This window comes from Impatiens glandulifera, chromosome 5 (genome assembly GCF_907164915.1).
Source record: "Impatiens glandulifera chromosome 5, dImpGla2.1, whole genome shotgun sequence".
Lineage (NCBI taxonomy): Eukaryota > Viridiplantae > Streptophyta > Magnoliopsida > Ericales > Balsaminaceae > Impatiens > Impatiens glandulifera.
This window is the reverse complement of record NC_061866.1, coordinates 8,621,431-8,641,072: the sequence shown is the minus strand read 5'-3', so window position 1 is coordinate 8,641,072 and position 19,642 is coordinate 8,621,431. Positions and strand designations below refer to the sequence as shown.

At 33.7% G+C, this 19,642-nt stretch overlaps 2 protein-coding genes across 5 annotated transcripts; one reads left to right on the top strand and one right to left on the bottom strand.

Annotated features, from left to right (window-relative positions):
* The first annotated feature begins 7,323 nt into the window (after window positions 1–7,323).
* LOC124940201 (lysine histidine transporter 1-like) lies at window positions 7,324–9,316 on the top strand. Its single transcript, XM_047480685.1, has 7 exons — window positions 7,324–7,472; window positions 7,561–7,944; window positions 8,012–8,414; window positions 8,482–8,587; window positions 8,672–8,763; window positions 9,019–9,087; window positions 9,218–9,316. Exons 1-7 carry the CDS (start codon window positions 7,420–7,422, stop codon window positions 9,314–9,316), a joined length of 1,206 nt encoding a protein of 401 aa, XP_047336641.1. The 5' UTR covers window positions 7,324–7,419.
* A 1,920-nt stretch (window positions 9,317–11,236) lies between these two features.
* Window positions 11,237–14,996, bottom strand: LOC124940189 (cyclin-T1-3-like). Of its 4 annotated transcripts, XM_047480674.1 has the most exons (9): window positions 14,076–14,106; window positions 13,914–13,995; window positions 13,494–13,727; window positions 13,257–13,338; window positions 13,016–13,150; window positions 12,769–12,944; window positions 12,548–12,699; window positions 11,557–12,046; window positions 11,237–11,436 (listed from the first exon to the last, which is right to left on the bottom strand). In XM_047480674.1, exons 3-8 carry the CDS (start codon window positions 13,655–13,657, stop codon window positions 11,595–11,597), a joined length of 1,161 nt encoding a protein of 386 aa, XP_047336630.1. In that variant the 5' UTR covers window positions 13,658–13,727; window positions 13,914–13,995; window positions 14,076–14,106; the 3' UTR covers window positions 11,237–11,436; window positions 11,557–11,594. The 4 variants fall into 4 exon arrangements, with proteins under 4 accessions (XP_047336630.1, XP_047336631.1, XP_047336629.1 ...); XM_047480675.1 differs by lacking the exons at window positions 13,914–13,995; window positions 14,076–14,106 and adding an exon at window positions 14,829–14,996; XM_047480673.1 differs by lacking the exons at window positions 13,914–13,995; window positions 14,076–14,106 and adding an exon at window positions 14,833–14,996.
* Between the last annotated feature and the right edge of the window lie 4,646 nt (window positions 14,997–19,642).

Sequence of the window (19,642 nt, the reverse complement as noted above, 5' to 3'; positions counted from 1 at the left end):
TAGACTATAAACTCACTTAGCTGCACACAAAAAGACTCTCACTAGTTGTGGTATTTTTCTACCAAAACTCAATCAATCGTCTTTGTGCAGCTCAAGTGTTATATTTATAGCCAAAGAAATAACATCAGCCTAGGAAAATAACTACCTCAGAACGTGGGGTCTAACTGCTCGGCCGTGGGTGCTGAATCGTGGGTCTCAACCGCCAGTACTCGGTCTTTAACTTCCCACTATCCAGTCCCACGGTCTTCCTCAGTCAAACTACGCCACAAGCTTCTGGACGTGGGCATAATTGCAAGTAGTGGGCTGTAACCGCCAACTACGCCCACGTTTTCCTTCGGACCAAGTTGCTGCTGACTTTATCCCCACTTCGGTCCATCATGCCGACTTTTCCGGTCCTCAACCCATCATTCCGATATTTCCGGGTCCACAACTCATCATGCCGACATTTCAGGGTCCCTCGCCTGATCGCCCTCGGTCCTTCTATAACCGTCATCGGTCGACTCCGTATTTAACGCACTCGGTGCGCGCACTCTTAGTGCGCTGGCCGTTGACACTATTTTGCACCTAGGTCGCACGCACACGACCACACTTAGGCTCGATCTCGGCACTCCGCATCATGTTGAGCCAAACACACATGCTAACATCCATCTCTCGGTCATTGTATTTAAAACTCGCGCCCCGACAGAAACTTTTAACACTTAGCACTCTGCAACTCTAGTGCCCATGCCGCACACCGGCGACATTCTTTTTACGCACCTCTTGGTCCTGGCCCTCCGCAATCAAGCCAAGACCGAGGCCAACATTTAAGGTTGTAACATACCACCCCCACTAGAGGAATCCAACGTCCTCGTTGGGGCCTGCACCAACCCTACCTCGCCTAAGCACATGAAAATTATTTTCTCGGTCTTCCTAGCCGAACTTTCTTTCAACCGTGCCATCAGAACCGTGTACTTGTATAATCTGTCCACTTCCGGAACCGAGGTCTTCTTGCTCGCCTTCAGGAATATTTCCGCACCCAAGTATTTGAAAAACTCTTCCTCGGTCTTCTCATTGGAACTCGCCTTTAGCACCCCTATTAAGACTGTATACTTGGCTGATCTACCCACACACGGGATATAGATCTTTCTACTTGCACTTGGGAAATCGAGAACGAAGCCCTTTGAGAGATATCTCCACAATCTCCCTGGAATATGTGATGGTCGATGCAGCAGACCCACTTCCATCTTCTTCTTGGTCTTGTCTAGTTTACACACTAAACAAGCCATCAACTTCACCCACGGCTGATGTTTAGGGTCCTCCTTGGTTACCTTTCGAGCATCTTTCGAAAGTCTGGACCCAGCAAGCGTTGGGACCTTGGCAAAGTCCGACACTTGGCCCTTTCTAGCCTTCATCTCCAACCCAGTCGACGCTTCTTCCTCCTCTTCCCTCACACGTCTTTTAACTAGCTGTATGGTTACAAGGCATCCTTACTTTTATTTGGAGATTTATAAGTTCTTGTTATGAATGATGGGTTTTTGGGATCACCAATGAAAATCTCTCCCAAGTGAAGAATCACCACCACCATCGCTTGGACCAGAAACTCAAGTCCTAGAATGACTTCATAATCATCTAGAGGAACAACCATCAACTCGACATGTCCCTACCAACTTCCCACCTGGAGGTCGGCCCTGGCCATGCCTTTATTTGGCATGGCTTCATAATTCACGGCCTTCAATCGGCCCTTGTGTGGGGACATCACCAACCCCAGCTTCTGAATCTCTCGGTCTACAATAAAATTATGTGTGGCCCCTGAATCAACCAGCGCCATCACCTCTCTTTCATCTATGCAAACTTTCACAAACATCAATCCCAACCCTGGAAATGATTTCTCCGCATGCAACGCACTCAATAGTTGCATCGGATTCACCCTTGCAGGAGCTTCTTCACTAGGCTCCTTATCTTTCTCGGCCAAGAGTGCTGCTACTCTTGCACGCTTTGGAAAGTCCTTCATGCGGTGGTCTCCTTCACAAATAAAGCACCCCTAATTGGCACGGTCCCGGAAAACAAAGCTCCCTTTTGTTTCCTTCTTGTTGCTAGATCCCTCGGAGTTGGCAATTTAGCCTTCCCCTTGTACCTTTGAATGTGCTTCTTAGCATCAGGATTATCTCCCCCGATTTCTTTGAAGTCCACCAAGCGATTAGCCGTAGCAACGGCCGAGGGCAAGTTCTTCACATCCTGCCTCCTTAGCTCGGTTTGCGCCCACGGTTGCAAACCAAATAAAAAGTTGAACAATTTATCTTCTTCGGACATGTCCTTCACATCCAACATTAGGGAAGTAAAATTCTTCACATAATCTCTGGTCGAACCAGCATGTTTCAAGTTTCGAAGGGCTTCTCTCGCCCTCCAAGACGAGTTTTGAGGCAAAAACTACTCCTTCAGCTCACACTTTATGATTTCCCACGAGTCAATCTTAGCTCGATTCTTACTCGTATCATCTGATAAGCGCGCTCTCCACCATAGCTCCGCATCCCCCGCAAGGTACATGCTTGTGATCGAAACTTTTTCCTCTTCAGGGGTCTTTGTTGCTGCGAAATAAGTTTCCATATCCCACAAAAGATCTCTAACTCTTTGGCACTTCTCACTCCACCAAAGGGTTTTGGTTTTGGTACTATGAATCGAGATGAAGAAACAGGGGTTGTGGCAGGGCTGCTGCCAACAGCTCTCTTCAGAAGTTTGATCTCAATCTCAAACTGCTCCAACCTGGACTCTAAGTCCCCTTCAGTTACCAGCGCTCTCTGGCCAACCGACTTTGAAGCTTCTACAACTCTTTTCAAGAGTTTGATTTCAGTCTCCAAGTGCTTCAGTTTGAATTCTAAGCACTCTTGCATTACCAGATGCTCTAGTCTGGACTCTAGGTCCTCTTCCATTACCAATTCCTCCAGTCTGGACTGTAGATCCTCTTCAGTCACCAACTTCTCCAGTCTGGACTCTAGGTCTTTTTCAGTTACCAGCGCACTCCGACCAACCAACTCTGAAACTTCAGCAATGGAGTTTGTAGCAGACAACCATTTTGTGTTTAAGTCGTTGATCTGAGCAAATATGGAAGCATCGTCTCCAGCATTTGGGGCTCCCACTAGCGCTTCTAAGCGCCTCAGCCTTGGCTCCATCTCTAGAGTAAGGCATCGGGTTTCTCTTCGTCCTGTCATGTTTGATAGAAATCGCAAACGGGGCTCTAATACCACCTGTCACACGGGCAAATTACGCAGCGGATTTTTACTAACTTTTCGCCCTTGTGCGGCTTGTTTTGCACCAAAACAATCATCCAAACTCAACACCGAAGTTTATTTCTCGCACAAAAATAAACAGCGAACTCACAACAATCAATAAGTATGCAGGAAAGTAAAAGACATACAGAATTATGGGCCATGCCCAACTTTATAATATTATTTCGCTCACAAATAACTATTACAAAAAAGACTATAAACTCATTTGGATGCACACAAAATGACTCTCACTAGCTGTGGTATTTTTCTACCAAAACTCAACCAACCGTCTTTGTGCAGCTCAAGTGTTATATTTATAGCCAAAGAAATAACATCAGCCTAGGAAAATAACTACCTCAGAACGTGGGGTCTAACTGCTCGGTCGTGGGTGCTGAATCGTGGGTCTCAACCGCCAGTACTCGGTCTTTAACTTCCCACTATCCAGTCCCACGGTCTTCCTCGGTCAAACTGCGCCACAAGCTTCTGGACGTGGGCATAACTGTAAGCAGTGGACTGTAACCGCCCACTACGCCCACGTTTTCCTTCGGACCGAGCTGTTGCTGACTTTATCCCCCACTTCGGTCCATCATGCCGACTTTTCCAATCCTCAATCTATCATTCTGATATTTCCGGGTCCACAACTCATCATGCCGACATTTCAGGGTCCCTCGTCTGATCGCCCTCGGTCCTTCTCTAACCGTCATTGGTCGATTCCGTATTTTCCGCACTCGGTTCGCGCACTCTTAGTGCGCTGGCCGTTGTCACTCTTTTGCACCTAGGTCGCACGCACACGACCACACTCAGGCTCGATCTCGGCACTCTACATCATGCCGAGCCAAACACACATGTTAACATCCATCTCTCGGTCCTTGTATTTAAAAATCGCGCCTCGACAGAAACTTTCGACACTTAGCACTCTGCAACTCTAGTGCCCATGTCGCACACCCGCGACATTCTTTTTAGGCACCTTTTGGTCCTGACCCTCCGCAATAAAGTCAAGACCAATGCCAACATTTAAGGATCTCCATAAATGTAATTAGGGTAGAATTACTAATAGATAACATGAAGAGCCACACAAATCCGCACAACAAATTAAAATAAATATAATAATTATAAACTATCAAAACAAAATATATACCAAATTAAATAATATTAACTAGGTATATAAAACATTTTCTAATATATATTGTGAGGAAATTAAAAGGAAGAAGAAAAGGTTACACCAGTACCTCTTTATCCGAATCACATTGGGAAAGTGGAGTCTTGACTAAGAGACTAGAAAGTTTGTTAAGTAGATGATTGTTCAATCTTTTTATTGCTATTCTTGTTGAGTTGTGCGGGTAATATTATATTATATATAATACGAAAAAAAAGGTTAATATATATATATATATAATAATAATGCTTAATTTTGAAAATGTTCAGATTGACAGTGGAAGAAATATGGTTAATTTGGATATATATGTGAAAATAAATGAATATTTGAGTCGGATTCTAAGTTGATCCGCCTATAAACTTAAAACGCTTAAAAATAAAATTTAAAATGTTATAGTTATATTTCAAACTCGCAACCTAACAAAATAAATACAACTCTTTAACCAATTAGACTAATAACACTTTATATTTTAAATTCAACACTAAATTTGATGAACGAGGGACGTTGTAAAAGTATAAATTCAACTTTTTAACTAACTAATATATATATATATATATATATATATATATATATATATATATATATAATGATACTTAATTTTGAAAGTGTCCGAATTGCCGGGTCGAGAATTGTGGTTAATTTGGATATATATATATATAAGAGTAAAAGGAGACTTGGGTCGGATTCTGTGTTGACCCACCCATAAACTTAAAACGGTTAAAAATAAAATTAAAAATGTGATAGGTATGTTTCGAACTCGCAACCTAACAAAACAAATACAACTCTTTAACCAACTAGACTAATAATATTTTATATTTTAAATTCAACACCAAATTTGATTAGAGCATGACGTTGTAACAGTATAAGTTCAATTTTTTAACTAACTAATCTATATATAATGATGTTTAATTTTGAAAGTGTCTGGATTGCCAAAATGCTATAGGTATATTTCGAACTCACAACCTAACAAATCAAATACAACTCTTTAACCAACTAGGCTAATAACACTTTATATTTTAAATTTAATACCAAGTTCAACATCATTATATATATATTATATATATATATATATATATATATAATTTTGAAAGTCTCCGAATTGTCGGGTCGAGAGTTGTGGTTAATTTGGATATATATGTGAGAGTAAATGGAGACTTAGGTCGGATTTTAGGTTGATCCGCCCATAAATTTTAAACGGTTAAAAATAAAATTAAAAATACGATAGATATTTTTCGAACTCGTAATATAACAGTACAAATCTTTAATCAAATAAACTAATAATACTTTATGGAATAATATATTTTTATTTGTATGCATCGTAGGTGGATCTTCCGGGTTAGAGTAAATGATATGGTTAATATTTTCACCTTATAAACAAGTTGGTAGCATTTTCTTTCTTTTTTTAATTTTAGACCATACATTTCACCATAAAATATTAATATTTTATCCTCTTTTTAATATTTTTATTAAAATATATATATATATATATATATATATATATATATATATATATTAAGTTTGTTATTTATATATTTGTATAATTTTAAAAAATATATACATTTTCATATTTAATATATATAAAGAAAGTGAAAAATATTTTTTTAATTATTTATTGTTGTGCTACATAATTTATTCAATTATATATATTTTTTAAATAAGGAAAATTAGAATAAATAATAATTATTTGTATTATACTTAAATAAAAATATCATTCAATACTATCTTAGGTTGAATAAATTGCACAAGAGTACAAATGAAATAAAACATTAATTTGTAACTAATTTCTTAACAATTTATTCAATAAATAAAAGATTGTTCTCGTATTTTATATATTTATATCTTTTGATATTTGTTTTATTCATTCTCTTAACTAGCATTTTCTGCGTAGAGAAACAAAATAATCTTTCTCACAAAATTTAGTCTCATATGACCAGGGCTGGTCAAAGGTTAAGATAACGCAATATGTTCTCACTTTTTATGGGCCCAAACTTTTAAATATATAATAATATTAATTATATGAGAAAAAAATTGCTTAAAACTTAAAAGTGTAACTAATAACGTAAAAGAGTGATTATGATTGGCTAACTAAGCATAATTTAAAATGACTATTAATATTTTTTTTTTCTTTTTACCTATATATTAATTTATATATTTTATCGTTAAATTATTTATCTATATATTTTTTAGAAATTTATCTATATATTTTTTAGAAGAATAACAGGAAAATGAATAAATCAAATACCTAAACAAAAAAAAATATATATATTTTAAATATATATTATATTATATTTTTAAAAGTAATAATAGAGAGAAGAGATGAAATCATTATTTGTAAATTGCCATAACCTTCCAAATGTCATCCTAATTAAGTTACAAAGTATCGAATTCTCATAACAAAACTTGCATACTCCAATCAAAAACTCATCCACCTCTTTCTAGTACAAAAAAACTTTGTAAAACAGTCAATAGTTACCTCACAATTTTATAAAACTCATTTTCCATAATTCCTTTTTTTTTTTTTATCAAAAATCAACCAATAATGTGCAAACTATTTTTCATGACTTTTCCATTGTGAATTTAAAATAATAATAATAATATATTTATTTGTGGCGAAAATGATTATTTCTTAATAAAAGAAAAATCTAATATATTTGACTTAGTTATAAAGAGTTGGTTACTATTTATTTGGGACAAGTGTAAAGGTTGATCAAGTATTTTGAGTTAATTATTCCCTTCCAAAAGAATTAGTCAATCATATATGTGTGCCAAATTTAACGGACTAAAACCAATATATATAGATAACTTATCATCACTATTACTAAAATTCTAGCTTGAGTTAGGGTTTAAGAATTCTTAGTTTATACAATTAAGAAGAAAAGAAGTTAATCTATTGAAAACAAAGGGAAAATCATGTCGTCTAAGGAGAAATCGTCTAAGGAGAAATCAATAGATGATTGGTTGCCCATCACCTCCTCGAGGAATGCCAAATGGTACTACTCCGCTTTTCATAACATAACCGCCATGGTTGGAGCCGGCGTCCTTTCACTTCCCTATGCAATGTCGGAACTTGGCTGGTAAATTTTCTTTTACAAAATATAAAAATTAGGTTTTTTTCTTTTTAATTGTAATGATCGATCCATGCATGCATGATTTTATTATTAGGGGTGCTGGGATTTGTGTATTGGTCTTGTCATGGGTGATCACACTCTACACATTATGGCAAATGGTGGAGATGCATGAAATGGTCAAGGGCAAACGGTTCGATCGTTACCACGAATTAGGTCAACACGCGTTTGGTGAGAAGTTAGGGTTATACATCGTCGTACCACAACAACTAACGGTTGAAGTGAGTACATGCATAGTTTATATGGTCACGGGAGGAAAGTCTTTACAAAAGGCACACGAGATGTTTTGCAATGATTGTCAACCTATAATGCTTACCTATTGGATAATGATATTCGCATCCATTCATTTTTTCCTTTCACATCTTCCCAATTTTAACTCACTCGCTGGGGTCTCCTTCCTCGCCGCAGCCATGTCACTCACGTAAGTCACGATTAAAAACATTATTTTTTTAGTAAAGGTGTTTAATTAATTAGAAGTAATAATGTAGATACTCGACAATAGCATGGATAGCATCCTTGAAAAAGGGGATTCAAGAAGGTGTTAGCGATGTTCAATATAGCTCGAGGGCAAGTTCTAAGGCCGGAGAAGTGTTCAACTTTTTCAACGCGCTTGGTGACGTGGCGTTTGCTTACGCCGGCCATAACGTTGTGCTAGAGATCCAGGCCACGATCCCTTCCACGCCAGAGAAACCTTCCAAGGGTCCCATGATGAAGGGTGTCATTGTGGCCTATATCGTCGTGGCATTATGTTACTTCCCCGTGGGATTCATCGGGTATTATGTATTTGGAAATTCCGTCGATGATAACATCCTTATCTCCCTCGAGAGGCCCCAATGGATTGTAGGCCTTGCTAACATATTCGTTGTCATCCACGTAATCGGTGGATACCAGGTAATTAATTGACTAAAAAAATAAAAAATAGCTAGCATGACGAATAATTGTTATATTGTGGTGCCAGATTTTTGCGATTCCAGTGTTTGACATGATCGAGACATTCTTGGTAAAGCAATTGGAGTGGAAACCTACTTCATGGCTTCGATTTTCTGTTCGCACCATATACGTTGGTAAGTAAATAACTTAACAAAACATAACTAATCGATCATTTTATAAAAAGCAAATAAAAACTAACCATATGGTTGTTAATGAAGGACTCACAATGTTCATTGCTATGTGCATCCCTTTCTTTGGTGGATTGTTGGGATTCTTTGGTGGATTTGCTTTGGCACCAACCTCATACTATGTAAGCACAACTTTTTGAATAAATATGTTTGATCTATATATATACACAATTCGAAAGGATACAACAATTAATTTTATTATTCCAACCAACAAAATTGTTTTCACATGAAATCGGGCGATATGGGTAGTCATTAATTCTTAAATGAACCTATTATCCAACAACATAGAAAAAAAACATCAAAGTTGATAAAAACACATTACAAATTCTACATTATTGTTTCTTATCAATTAACATGATTGTTTATGCACTCTTTAGCTTCCTTGCATAATGTGGCTAACAATTTACAAGCCCAAGAAGTTTGGATTATCATGGTGGGCAAATTGGGTAAGTTCTACATACAAATTTCAAGTTCTAATTGGCTAGAAAAATAAGAGTAATCATTGTTTTTGTTTGTGATATGTTTTCTGAAAAGCATTATTGATATATTTTGTTGTTTGGTTTTTATATTGAACAGGTGTGTATAATAATTGGTGTGTTCTTAACCATTCTGGCTCCCATTGGTGGGTTGAGGACTATCATCATTTCAGCCAAGAACTACAAAATGTTTTCGTAGATTAATTGAGTTTGTAAAGTATTATCTTAATTATAACTGATATATTTGGATCGTACTAGCTTTCTAAATTTTTATATCTTAATCTAGGAATTTACTATCAAATTTTGATAAACCGATTGAAAATATTATCATAGTTGCAAGGAGACACAATTTAACCCCTTCAATTACCTAAATTATCTACATGTATATTTTCAAATATTGATTGGTATATCTTATAAGAAAAGATAAAACTATAGAAAACATTATCCTTGTTCTCATCAGTCCCTTAAATCTAACATGATAGTTAAATGGACTACGAATTGTGTTACAACCGACTTCGAATGAGTTATGAGCGTTGTCTATCGAGTCCGAAATTTCAATTTTAAAAAGAGTTTTACAAAATTACCAAACCAAATATGAATAGGAAAAGGGAAAACAACACCCTCAAATACAAAAGAACCATTAGAGGGACAAGAACAATTTCTTTTCACATTTTCTACAAGTTATTTAAAGAGAGAAAGAAAATATTATGAAGGTCGGTTATTCCATAACAAGATTCATAAACAATATATATGAACAAGGTGGACTCAATGTCATGAATAATAAGATTCACTGTATTAAAAAAAATCACTACAAAAAATATTTGCATTATACTAAGATTTGTTTTAAAGCTAAACATTGATATTAAATTTGTCTAGTGATTAATATTTTTAATAATCACCCATTTTTATTTATTATTCTCCATGGTTATCTTACCTAACTTTATTAATATACTTATCTCGTAAATGTTGAAAAATGTAACAATTTTGTTGTTGTTAGAGTTAAAAAAGAAAGTTTAGAAAAAATAAATTAAATATTAAGAATTAAGAATTAAGAATGATTAAAGAGAAATAACATTTTGTTTAAAAAAATTGAAAATTAAGAGTCAATAAAAAGAAATTTATTTTTGTTTTTATAAAAATGATTTTTACTATAAAATTTGGATAAAATAAAATTTTATTTATTTATTTTAATGATACAGGTGAGAAAAGTCACATAAGTCTTAACAAAAAAAAAATACATCGGGTATCGGATCGAGTAATATTCTCCCCGATTTAATTTCGAACTAAACCATCGAGTACCCACACATATCGGGTACCAATTGTTATCCCAGTTTTTCCATAAGTCGATGTTCAACTAATAATTATATCATGTAACTCATTATTGTTGAGACAAAAAGAAAACCATAATAAATTCGATTTAATATTCAATTTGGTTTAAGTTTCAGTTCGGTTTAGTTAGCCCTTTAATAGAGCAGACACTGATTATAAGATTTCATTAAACAAAAATGGTCATAAATCTAAATATATTGAAACATGTAGGCTTTTCAACCAACTAATTCTAAACACATCAATTACAATGTGTTATTGTGCTTGTATAAAATTCAGAATTAACATATAAAAACAGCCACAATGTTGTCCAACCATAAAATCGGAATTAACGACTCAAGCCAAGTTCAACCAATTGTATGACAATAACACAATTTCTAAATTTCGCACTCTAAGTACTTTTCTGTTTTGTTTTATTTAAGAACGATCTAATTACATGTTAATTAGTTGCCGTTGCAGCAACGAAAATATATTTACAGAATCCTGAACAATTAACTTACAAAATTCAAGCTCAAAACATTGAGAACTAGGAAACAAGTATTTGTTATTACATGGAATTACAGGAGAAATAATACTACTTTCTATAAAAAAAATCGCATTTAGTTGAACTGCGAATCATCTCAATAGCCAGCCTGATCGTACAAAGTACATCATAAAAAGTTTTCGTAGTGTTATTGCACAGCATTTTACTGTAACCATATACCAACAAAGTGTAGTCCTAAAATTCAATTTGTATTCATTGTAGGTTAGAGTTAGTGGATAATAAGCAAGTATCCAATAGTATAGGTGAACGACATATTAAGTCGTTTATCAAAAAAAACAAAAAAAGTACTTACAAATTGAGGCCGATAAAAACAGTTTCATTTGAAACCCCAAAAAGATTAAGTTCAAACTAGATCTCAAGAGAAATGAGCAGTTCTTGTCTAAAATTTCCTTCCCGTATCAACTGTGCAATCAAGTGTATTTTTCACCTCCATAATGTGGTACCTATTCCTATATTCAATGATTAAAATTTAGAAGGCACATTGAAAAGTAGAGAATAGAACTCTTATCTTGCAAATAAAAATATTGTTATTGCAGGAACCACAACAAAAAAAAGAACATTAAACACACCTAATTGTCTTCAGTTTACTATATCCATCCTTCATTATTCACCTCAAGGCACAGTGATTCACCAACTTCCTTGTTCCATATTCTTCGCTTCTCTTCCTCTTAGACATCTCTCTAATCTGATTCTGGTCCATGTCTAATTGCCGCCCAACACTTAGAGAGGAGACAAATTTGTAATTGGGATTTTGACATGATTCAACGTCTCTTGGTTCACCATTGTTATCTTCAACAACACTGACTGTGGTTCCAGAATTACTTTCCTGACTTGTCTTCTCTGGTAAACTAGGCCGGTCAGAAGGAGAATCATCTGTCAACCTGACCTCAGATGTTGCAGTATTAGCAGCACCACCAACAGGGGAGACATTTATAGTGCAAGATTTGGAACTGTCGGATTTCATATTGTGAACTGCAGGTTTGGATTGGATTACCCTTCCAGATGAAGGTGGTGGTTGTATATTCATGTTCAACAAAGTAACCATCTCCTGGACGACCTCTGGAAAAAAAATCAGGAAATCTTTGTTAGGCAGAAGCCATGAAAGATTTGGGCTGTTTTGTTATCAACTTTTTTCTCATGTTGATATCAATTGAAAAATCTACATTTGTTATGTTTCCCAAAAAACACAATGAGCTATACCAAATTAAACTATAATTTGGATCAGGATCAGTAAAAATAATCTGTACACCAAACAACAAAAAATATACTATAGGATCATGATCCAAAAAATAATCTTGAATGAGATTGTGATTGTAAATAAAATAAGACTTCTGAGATCGGTCTTAGCAATGAACCCAAAACCACGAACAAAGATAAACACAGAAATCGTCAAAATGTATCATTGATGATATATCATCAGTCAACCCATTTGAGTAAATATTTAGATGAAAACATTAATGTTAAAAGAATCACCGTACCTCCTTATTTTGAAGTAACATGAGCAAAGCACTTGTGACAGTTATACAATTGACACACGAATTTTGCAAATAGTTACCAGACCTTCTAAAAGTTTTCGTGAAATATCAAACTGCATCCGCCAAGCCTTTCCATTTTGGATTGGAAGTTTAACTCCTAGATGCTTGGCTGCAAGGAATAATGAACCAGCTGCAACATAACCGGGTTTGTACTGCAGACAAAGCGTTGTCTGAAGGCTGCAAAGATCCATGGATATTACGAGAATGCAAAAAAGAAAAATTAAAGGTGAAGAAAGCAGGATTTACCAGTCATTAACATAATTCCATGCGACTTTTGGAATCTCCCTGTTGGAAATATTCAAATTCTTCAGAGCTGCAACTAACGGCTTGTAAGGATGTTCTAGATTCATATCATAGGCAATTGTTGCCAATATCATTTTCTCTCCAATTAAGATCAAGTTCTTTTGTTTGTCAAGGACTTCCTACATAACAATATTGAAGATAAAAATCCTGAAATCTGATCTGATTACTGTGATTGCCAAAACATACATACTTTCTCTATAATTCTTTGAGAAGCTTTTACATCCGATTGGTGCATCCGCTTATAAGCGTAGACAACAAAACTATTGATCTTCCGTGGTGTCTCCTCAACCTTGCAAGCGAGGAACATGCACGCAGATGCTATAGTCTGGAATCGATGAACACAAGAAGAAATGCTTTCAGTTACATCATCAATACATATAACAACTTGAAGAATAAACCAAAAAGATGTTGTTTAGATCAAATTCAAGTACCTGCCAGTCATTCTTGGCAAGAGAATGTCGCAGATAAAATCGATGGCAGAACATTATTGCAGTTGCAATGGTCTGCTGTGGCCTGATAAAGAAACATAATGAGTAAGGAATTAAATTATAATTCAAGCCATTTATTAATGAAGGATATTAAACTTAAGTATTCGGAAGAAGAAAAGAAAATAAATATTTCTTATATAGAACAGTTTCAAGATTTGAGTGTCTCCATATATAACTTACACTTTAAGCTCCATTCCAAGCTCTTGCAAAAATGAAGAGTATAGCTTTCTCACAGCCATTTCTGCACAAAGATCAATGCCATGTTTTCTTGATGGAGAATATTCTTCTATTTCTTGTCTACTAAAGTACCATTTCTGGGAAAGACACTGATGCTCTACTTCCATGTCTATTACCTAGAAATCCCCCCTTTAAGCCTAATTAAGTAAATAGAAGGACCAAGACCAGTGGCTGGTTCTGCATAGCCCAAAAGAAAAAAGAAACGATTAAGGAAACAAACAAGCCATCAATGAAGTCTACATAGCCATTAGTAAGATTAAAAGAATTCAGAAGGATCTTCAAATCAGTACATCATTGAAAGTAGCAGAAAAAGATAAATTTCTACAAGTTTACAAAATTGAAATTAAGCACAATTTTAGTTACCAAAATCTCTGCAATTCTTTGGTCCTTCAAAGTTTCTGCCTGGATTCAATACTTTTCCAAAAACGGTCTTTGGGGTATATATCTAGCCATGGTTTATGGTATTCGATTAATTGAGCATTTTAGATTTCTTATTTAGACTCAACATAATCTTTACTGGCTTACCTTATCAGTTGTCATTTATACGTTTTGTTAGCTACCCTGATGATTCTCCTTTTATGGACCCAACTCGTCAATATCTAGCTGCTAACTGGATGAAATTCAAAATCATCTCTATGATATAATATTGTTTTAATTCCTAATATAATTTATTATTCAACCCACTGTCTAAAATCACATATTATTCAAGAATTTATTTGTTCCAAGTTCACATAATCACTCCCAAGTCCCAACCCAAACAAAACAACCTTAGTTATTTAATCCGAATAACCCTTATCTCATCATCAACTAAAATTCCTTTTTTTTTTATAACATTTTCAAATAGTAAATACAAAATATTTTAGTCAGGAATATAAAACTACATCAAACAAGCTCATACCCTTTCTCCTTTCGCCAATCTTGAAATAATTTCAAAATTATTCCAAAAGCTGATACAAAACTAGAAATAAACCTAACTGGACATACTATATTAGCATGAAAGTAGCTTTAACATGTCTCAATGAAAGGCTTGAAACCAAAATCAAAACCCCAGTTTCAGAATTCACCCTGGATATGAAAAATCAATATAAACAAAAACGACAAAGGTTTAATAAAATTCAAATATTTTTCCTTCAACACAATTGGTGGGTAATCTAAAGTGTAGACGGCCAATATATGATCTAAAACTGAAACTTAGTTATGAAAACAATTAGCTTTACATATGGGCAATGAAGATGTCAATTACCCAGAGATTAAGTAGAAGATAGTGAAAAAACATACATACCCGAAGCTCGAATGAGAACCAGAGATGATCGGAGAAATCGTTGATTATGAAATTTCCCGCCACCGCCAGAGAAGTGTGAAGAAGAATATAGAGTAAAACCCTAGCTAGATAATTCTTACGCAGTCACCACCCTTTCTTCTCTATTTGGGACTTTCAAGGAAAAAATCAACCGTCTTTCATGGAAAGTCAATTACAAAGTATTTAGGCCTATAAACCCTAGTTAATAAAAATCTTATTTTATTTTATTATATTATATTTTCAAACCATTTTCTTATCTCATCACTATTTTTCATCTTTATTTATTCATTATTTTTTTATTTCTCATTTTATATACTATTTTAATAATAATAATAATAAATTTATAAAAAATTAAAGAGATTAATAGTATTATATATATATATATATTTAATTTTATAATTGTTAAAAAAGATTAATAGATTAAATTTTATAAAGTTTTATAATGAATATTAAATAATATAAAAAAATACTTATTAAATAATATTTTTTAAAATATATGTATAAGTTATACATATATTTAAAAATTAGTATTATATATAATTAGTATGCAAACTTCATATAAATTAAACTATATATATATAATTAGTATTATATATAATTAGTATACAGTATAACGTCATATATATATATATATATATATATATATATATATATATTTAAAAAATAATATTATATATAATACTAATTATTAAATATTTTATAATATAAAAAATAAATAAAATTGATGTGTAATCAAATATACTAATCCTATTTAATTTTGAACTAGTTCTTATTTAAATAACTCAAATTAAATCAATAATTTTTAATTCCACTTTTTTTCGATCGCATTATTCATTTATTAACAAAATATTAAAATATATTCTAGTTTAAATTATTATATATTTTATTTTATTTTATATTATTTATATATATATTATATATAACTATACCTTTTAAAAAATTTTACCAAAAATAATAATTGTATTCTAGAATCCATTGTTTTTTCTAGTTATACAAATTTACTCAAATATCACGCTTTATTTTCCATTGAATGATTAAAATAAATTAAACTAAATTTAATTTAAAATGTAATTCACAGCAAAATGAAATTTAGTTTTTAAATTATAAATTATAATTTAAATATAAACAATTCACAGCAATTAACAATTACTTTTTACATCCTACAATCTGGGTTTATTATAATAATTCATCTCTCCCACGCAGGACTCACCCTGTTCTTTCTTCGGGGACTTTGAGAATTCTGGTGGAGAAGCACAAATTACAAATATATTCAAATAATAATTAAAATTATATATATATATATATATATAAATATATAAAGAATTGAAAATTGATAAACTCAACAAAAAAAAATTCAATGAACGTAAGTCACGAATCAACGTGACATGACACGTCGGCAGGGGAGAGAATTTTTTTTAAATGCCTCAAAACGCTTATTTTAGATTTCAAAACGGCTTCATAATGTCCCGAAATGGTCATTTCGGATCCCGAAACAAGTGGTTTTGGACCCGAAATGAATGGTTTCGAGACCCGAAATAAGCGCTTTCGGGACGAGAGAACAACCTGGCAAGCCACGTCGAATTCGTGAATTTACTTTCGTTGAAAAAATATACCATAATAGAAAATATATATATATATATATATAAATAAATAAATCCTGAAAATATGAAAGTATTAGACAAAAACATAATACACATGCATCATACATATTCAAAACAAAATATACCATGTAACTTCCTTGAAAAGTGTTAAAAATTCAAATCGCTTAAAGAATTAGAAAAATTGATACTTTGGTAGAAAATATTTATGTAATCTCAAATATATCAATTTCATATTCTTTATCCTCGTATTCTTTGGATAAATAGTTGGAAAGATATGATCGATGATGTAAAGTTAATGAAAAGTTTAATTTGTAGTCAAAGAACCCTAAAGTGAAATTCTTTATTATGTTTTGTTAAAATAATATTTTTTGTTTTGTTTTTTATTTAAAAAATAATAATAATTAACACAATCCAACAAACAAAATTAGCAAAAGAAATAAAAAAAAATAAACAAAGCAAACATGACTTAAAAGGAAAATGGTGAGTTCCGAGTTAGACACGTCGGTTCGGGTGCGAGCTTGGGCGTCGGCCGTGCTGATATTTTATCGGTCGTGGTCCATTTTTCTTGGTCGAGTGTTTTTGTCCAAGAACAAAAAAAACATATATTACCTAAAAATTATCCTACATCAAGAACACAACATGGAGAAAAACAACATAATGTTTTTAGGATAATTTTGCTAAGCAAAAATCTAGAGAAAATTATCCTACATCAAGAACACAACATAGAAAATATAGAAAAACATAGAAAAATTATCCTACATCAAGAGGAAAGTTTTGCTAAGCAAAAATATAGAGAAATTGGCTTTCATTAGGAGACAATAATACTTCTTTCTTCTATAAAAAATGTTCATCAAGGAATTTCATAAATCAGGTCCTAAGGCTCACAAACTCAAATTGAGATGTTTTACAGGGACAAAAAGCAGTTCATGAGGAAGCAATAAGTTTCTACAAAGAGCTGATTGGAACAGAAACTAGCACAATAATAGAGGACAACCGAAGATTGCTTCAACAGATTGTGCAAAGGAAAATCAGTGAAGAAAGTGGTAACAAATTGATTACAATAGTTAGTATGGAAGAAATTAGAAAAGCTGTGTTTTCGATGAAAGGGGATAAAAGCCCAGGGCCAGATGGTTTCAATGCGAACTTCTTCAAAGAAAACTGGGAAATAGTGGGTAAAGATGTAAGCGAAGGGGTTTTGGAATTCTTCCAAAACAGGAAAATGTTGAAGCAATGGAACGTCACAGTGTTGAATTTGATTCTTAAGAATTCAATTCCGGAAAAAATTCAGGACTTTCGTCCTATTTCATGTTGCAATGTTATTTATAAAATTATTTCAAAAATTATTTCGCAACGTTTGAAAACAGTTATTGATAAACTTGTAGGATTAGGGCAATCAGCATTTATTCCCAAACGCTCTATTTCCCATACATCCTACTCATGTAGAGCTTATTGAATGGATATGGAAAGAAAAACATATCGCCACGTGTGGCTTTTAAAATTGACATTAAAAAAGCTTTTGACTCGATCAGATGGGGATCAATCCACGAATTCCTCCTTGCTGCAGGTTTTCCAATTATTTTCATTGATTGGATTATGCAATGTGTTTCCACTCCTCACTTTGTTGTGAGCGTGAATAGTATTCATGGAGGCTTTTTCAAGGGTGAAATGGGAGTAAGGCAAGGAGACCCTATATCTCCTTACTTATTCGTCCTAATAATGGAAATTCTTGACTGCATTTTAAAAATGTTTCTGAGAAGTCATCATTTCAAATTTCACCCGTACTGCAAAGAAAAAGCAATAACCCATATATGTTTTGCAGATGATCTATTTTTGTGGCTTATGCGGATGTTGAATCTGTTAGTATAATCAAAGAAGCTCTAACAATCTTTTCGAGTATTACAGGTCTATACATCAATGAGGACAAAAGTCAGGCTTTCTATGGAGTGGTTAATGAAGAAAGGAAAGAAAACATTTTCAATATTATGGGAATCAAGGAAGGTGAACTACCAGTGAAATACCTTGGAGTACCCCTGTCATCAAAACAACTCTGATACAATCACTTTAAACAACTGGTAGAAAATGTTAGAAATTCTGTTTTGGGTTGGGCTACGAAAAAACTGTCTTATGCAGGTAGAATCGAGCTCGTTAAAAGAGTCATTTTTGGAATTATTGGCTACTGGGCACAACAGATAGTCATCCCAAAGAAAGTAATGGCTGAACTCGATAGAATCATGAGAGACTACATATGGGGAACACAAGGCAGAGGAGGAAAAAAAGTCAAATGGGAGGATGTTTGCACTCTCATAGAAGAAGGAGGACTAGGAATAAAAAGTTGTGTTGAATGGAACAAAGCCTCACCATCAAGAGCTTATGGGAGTTGGAGCAAAAAGCGGACTCCCTATGGGTCAAATGGGTGCATACAAAATTTATGAAAGAAGAACAGAGTATCTGGACACTAAGCATCAACGAAAGAATGGCATGGTCATTGAAGAAAATCCTAAAAACAAGAAAAGATGTCTTTCAAATGGTGAAAACCACAATTGAAAATGGAAGATGGGTACTATTCTGGCATGATCCTTGGCTGAATAATATTCCCATTATATTCAAAGAAGAAATGCAAGGAAACAGAGTTAGAAGAGAATACATCAAGTACTCATTTAGAGACGTATATGAAGGTAGATGTGATTCACTTTTGAGGCGTATTCCAGAAGGTGATAGAATCCTAAACCTAATGAGGCAGAAACAACTCAATGAAAATAATGATGAAATAAGCTGGAAAACAGAAAGCAATGAGAAGTTTATTACAGAAAAGGTATGGGAAATTGTTGGAACAAGAGGACATGAGGTAGATTGGCATAATGTGGTATGGTCTCCAAAGATTATTCCTCGTCACCAATTTATTCTCTAGCTGATATACAGGAAAAGGTTGACAACAAAAGACATAATTCGAAAATATATAAACATTCCTGATATCAACTGTGTCCTATGTTCGGGAGTTGAGGAAAGCATAAACCATTTATTTGGGGAATGCTCTTTTGTAATACAAATCTGGAGGATGTATGCTGCAAACATGAACATCATCAACTTTCCAAGAATATGGGAAGAAATCCAAGAGTGGATGAAGAATAAAGCAAAAGGAAGATCCTTCTATGTAAGTATGTTGAAATGCTACTTTGGAGCAGTAATCTACA

What these genes read in the sequence shown, in the direction of transcription:
- LOC124940201 (XM_047480685.1), top strand. Translation starts at nt 7,420, where the DNA reads ATGGTTGGAGCCGGCGTCCTTTCACTTCCCTATGCAATGTCGGAACTT. An exon ending in GCAATGTCGGAACTTGGCTG is followed by an intron (nt 7,473 to 7,560) that starts GTAAATTTTCTT and finishes TTTTATTATTAG; the next exon opens with GGGTGCTGGGATTTGTGTAT. An exon ending in GCCGCAGCCATGTCACTCAC is followed by an intron (nt 7,945 to 8,011) that starts GTAAGTCACGAT and finishes GTAATAATGTAG; the next exon opens with ATACTCGACAATAGCATGGA.
- LOC124940189 (XM_047480675.1), bottom strand. Translation starts at nt 13,657, where the DNA reads ATGGAAGTAGAGCATCAGTGTCTTTCCCAGAAATGGTACTTTAGTAGA. An exon ending in CTCAAAGAATTATAGAGAAA is followed by an intron (nt 12,945 to 13,015) that starts GTATGTATGTTT and finishes ATTGTTATGTAG; the next exon opens with GAAGTCCTTGACAAACAAAA. An exon ending in TTCACGAAAACTTTTAGAAG is followed by an intron (nt 12,047 to 12,547) that starts GTCTGGTAACTA and finishes TTTTTTTTCCAG; the next exon opens with AGGTCGTCCAGGAGATGGTT.